This window comes from Sesamum indicum, linkage group LG12, assembly GCF_026168435.1.
Source record: "Sesamum indicum cultivar Baizhima isolate 11 linkage group LG12, ASM2616843v1, whole genome shotgun sequence".
Taxonomy (NCBI): domain Eukaryota; kingdom Viridiplantae; phylum Streptophyta; class Magnoliopsida; order Lamiales; family Pedaliaceae; genus Sesamum; species Sesamum indicum.
Window position 1 is genome coordinate 8,093,308 of NC_142668.1, and position 4,487 is coordinate 8,097,794.

The following is a 4,487-nucleotide window of genomic DNA, read 5'->3' on the forward strand; positions in this document are numbered from 1 at the left end:
AACCGTTCTACACAATCGACCAAACATCCTTCGCCGACAGACGCTAGATTTCCGCAGTTTTAGAGGTTTAGGTGTTGGTCTTTATTTTGCTTTGTTATTTTAGTTTGTTTTGTTTTGATTGCTCAGGGGACGTTAGGCCTCCTGAAGTACGTTGTTCAATCTTTTTAGTGTTTATTGTTCTCACTAGAATTTATTTTTTTAAGCCTATTATAGGGGGGGGGGGAATGAGTTCAAGAAGCTTGGTGTAGTTGCGTGCTAGTGTCCCCCTCAAGGCGATCCCCTTGCGCTAGTATCGTTGTTCAATGTTTATGCAACTTTCAATTCAATAAAATCTGCATTCCGAATCGTGTGTTCAATTTATGCTTTCGTGTTGCACCTTGCTACTGTTGTTGCTGTTGTTGCTACTGATATTGCTATTTCTGTTGGCGCGCTGCATTAGTGCCGAGCGGGAGTTCGAGTCTGTGTTGCGATTGGCGGAAGTAGTCGGCGGACTGCTAGCCACACGGTGCCCCTTTCTGCACATTGCGGAAGGCGCCTCGTGAACCAGGGAAAGGGTTTCAAGGGAAGGGAAAGGGTTGCGGCTGCGACGACAGGAGGTTAGCTTTCTCTTTTCTTTAATAATATATATTACATATTATTATTATTATTATATATTTATATATAAAATAATATTTTATTCTTAATAAATCAATCAAATCCGTATTAAAAACACATATGTACATCAATTCTTTTGAGGTGATAATTTGCTTCATTTAGAAAAGTATAAAGAAGTACTTTAGTATTTCTTTAACAAGGAAATAAGTTACTCATTATGAATATCATATGGGGTGGTATGCATTTTTTTTCATAAAAGAATTATAATTAAATTAAAAAAATGAAAATAACATGTTAAGATGTTCAAATAAATTGTGAAACTTTTTACCTGTTTCAATTGAACTTATAAATCCTTAATACCTTATTTTTTTATTTTTATAAACCATTTTTTAGAAAACTTGTCGAACATTTTACAAAACTAATAAACTTACCCAAACAACCTCTGAATCAGTTCAATTTCACAATTTATATTTGAGCAAATTAGGTAGAGTAGTTGCAATATGATCTACCATTAGGTCACGGAAGGTTCGGGCTTACTGAACCCGGTTCGTCAAAGAATCTCGAATCACGCCAACCACAACATCCTCGTCTCCGGTTCGTCAGATCGCCTCACACGACTTACCATCGACGATAGTAGTTGGGACACTTGGTGCTCCACTTATCGAGAAATGAGCGGTCTTCAATTCCCCACGTGTCGCCTCTAGGGAAATATCATACCCTGCTGCTGCATCCTCGCCCTTTATCTGCCACTGTCTGCCCCAATCTTCCCGGAGCTCCGCCCAATCCCCTCTCAGCCGCCGCACGCACGCACACCTGAGAAGAAGTAAATATAAAGAAAAGTTCAAATCCATCAATAGAAGTCTTTCTGCCAAACACCCGTCACCTATTTTCTTCACACAAGGAACCCGTAAAATCTTTTGACCCACTGTTGGGGAAGAAGAAGAGAAGAGGAATTTTTCAGTCCAGATTTATGCTGTAACAGTTGACTGATAGGCCACCACAGTTCTTTCTGTTCCCCAGAAAAAAAGGGTCTTTATTTGATAAGAATAGTTTTTTCTTGGCAACTGTACCGCCAAAGGAGCAAGAAAGCTCAGAGCTGTCTGCCAACTTCTGTTGTGAGGAGTCAAGAAGCGAAGATGGCGGAGTCGGACAACGATTCAGGGGGGCATAGCAACAGTAACGCGAGCAGCAGAGAGCAGGACAGGTTTTTACCAATTGCTAACGTAAGCAGAATCATGAAGAAAGCTCTTCCTGCAAACGCCAAGATCTCCAAGGACGCGAAGGAAACAGTGCAAGAATGTGTTTCAGAGTTCATCAGTTTTGTCACCGGTGAAGCCTCTGATAAATGTCAGAGGGAGAAGAGGAAGACTATTAATGGAGATGATTTGCTTTGGGCCATGACAACGCTTGGGTTTGAAGAGTATGTGGAGCCCTTGAAAGTTTACTTAGCGAAGTACAGAGAGATGGAGGGGGAGAAGACTGCTGTCGGGGTAGCTAAAGAGGGGGGTGGGAGCAGTGGTGGCTCTGCTGTGACTTCTGGCGGTGGTTTTAATGGTGGTCCGGTAGTGGGTGGAGGAATTTATGGGGGTCCTGTGATGGGCTATCATCATGGAGGACAGATGTATAGCGCTGGTGGTGGTTCTGGGGGATTTCAGCATATTGGCGGTGTGGGGGTTGGTGGTGCTGTGGGCAAAGGGAGTCTGGGCAATGCAGGCAGCTCTGGCAGCTATGGCGGAGGTGGTGGTGGTAGTGGTGGTGGAGCATCCACTGGGAGGCCAAGGTAGGTGGTTGTTGGTGCTTAACTTTGCAAGTGAAGTTACTAATCATTGTCTGATAGATACACTACGATCAATCTTGAGTGGAAGATTGTTTAAGGACTTTTTTCCTCCATCATTTCCATGTTTTGTTTATTTGGAGTAGCTCAACTGATCCCTTGTTACCGATATTCTCTCTTTAGATGGTGGGGTTTCAATCATCAATTCATGGTTACAGTGATAGAAATGATGTAAACTTATAACAATGTGATGAAACAAATTCGTACTTGGCTAAGTTTATTGTATTTCTTTGTAATGCATGCAACCTATTTAACCTGTCAATTCCTGTTGAGAACAAATTCAGGTTGTTGAGATCTTAATGTTGGAAAGGTTGCAACAAGCATTTCTAGTTAATTAGCTCTGTAATTTGTCTTGACTGTGATATTGTGATGGTTTCTCTGACTTGCTCTTATTTGCTCAAACTTCTTTGTTCTTGCATTTGGGATCGTCTTGTCAAGTGTCCATACCCTCTGCTTGGCTGGTCACTGAAATGATTACAAGACATTGCATTATGAATGAAGCTTCAAGCTTCTGTACTTCAAAGAACACCGACGGTTCTTTGCTGCCTGGGGTTCCTCTATTAAATTCCAGATATGTTCTATATAGTTTGACTGATAGATAAGTAAATAGAGAATGCCAGAATACTTTGTGCCAGCTTCCTCAAACACTAAGGTTGATGTACTCATTGGCATCTTCCTGTAGCTTTCTCAGTTAACTGATGATAATCTACTGTTTCATATGTAACCCTTCATATTTAGTACATTTTGATGGATAGTAAACCTGGACAATTGCTTTCATATCAAACACATTTTGAAGGATTAATACTCGGGTGAGTTAGTGTGTCTGGTTTCTTATTCGGTTGGTATTATAGCTCTTGTTTCCACTCTTTCTTAGTGCTACATCCACGTTTTTGAGAAATGATTGGAAATGGTGAACCATTACCTGGACATGTCTGAAAATATACATACTTGAACGGGCCTTCATTCAAAATTGACTGCATGGTTCAACTGCACATTATTTGAGCTAACTTCCACTCATTGATTCTCCTCTACACATTAGCTCTTTCTGCTGAATACTAGAGTAGAAGATGTTCAATATTATAATTGACTGCATTACCAGCATACATTTATCTTACATTCTGGATCAACTACATTATATACGGTTACATGTAGACATTGGTTCTTGATCCGTCTTATCAAGGTTGATTGACTCTATCGACAAGTACGTATTTGCTTTATTCCCCGTGTCTCAGTTTACATTCTTATATCATGCAACTACGTTTCTGTCGCTGCTTTATCGATGAATAGTGGAAGTTGCTATTTCTGCCGTTTCTTGTTTATGTTTACACATTAGATGTCCTGATTTGGAGGAGGACAATTATCGCAGCAGAAGCCTTCTTCTAATTGCAAGATCATAAAGCTCTTAGGCAACTATAGTGTAGTCTTTGCTTGGGGCATGAGCCTATGAGGGTATGCGTATCAGTATTACTAAGCTGTCCAGAAAATGAGGTATTTCATCACTTAAAACATGCAATTTGTTTAGAGCAAGTTTAATGGGGTGTTTTGTTTCATCATATAAGTTCATAAATTTCCTTTCAGTTTATGTTCTTTCTTGTTATGGTGATTTTTGAACTTTTTTTTCATCCTCTTTATTCATATATATATATGTGTATGTATATATATATACGTTCATAAATTTCCTAGTTTTTTTGGATTACCACTTAAATTGTTGGGCAAATATATAATGCAGTATATAATTATCCAAAAAAAAAAAAAAAGAAAAAAAGATGTATTGTAATTATTATGAAATAATATAACATGATAGCAATATAAGAAGTAGAATTGAAAACATTTCGAGAATATTTTATTTCATTTCTCCTTATATTAATATAGAAGAAAGTGGTCTATTAATAGGGTCTAAAATTAAATCAAAAGTCTCATCTTATTAATGGAGGAAGAAGAATCATATCAAATATATAATCCTCATTATAAGGGGAGATGGATATCAAAAGGTTTGTAATCTACGCTATAAAAAAAGGCGAGATTTGGGGCGGTCTTTAAAATATATTTTTTTTGTCTT

At 38.6% G+C, this 4,487-nt stretch overlaps 1 protein-coding gene across 1 annotated transcript; it reads left to right on the forward strand.

The window, feature by feature from the left end:
* Positions 1-1,317: 1,317 nt before the first annotated feature.
* On the forward strand, positions 1,318-2,690 carry LOC105178550 (nuclear transcription factor Y subunit B-3). The gene has a single exon (XM_011102043.3). It carries the CDS (start codon positions 1,731-1,733, stop codon positions 2,376-2,378), a length of 648 nt encoding a protein of 215 aa, XP_011100345.1. The 5' UTR covers positions 1,318-1,730; the 3' UTR covers positions 2,379-2,690.
* The last annotated feature ends 1,797 nt before the right edge of the window (positions 2,691-4,487 follow it).

What these genes read in the sequence shown, in the direction of transcription:
- LOC105178550 (XM_011102043.3), top strand. Translation starts at nt 1,731, where the DNA reads ATGGCGGAGTCGGACAACGATTCAGGGGGGCATAGCAACAGTAACGCG.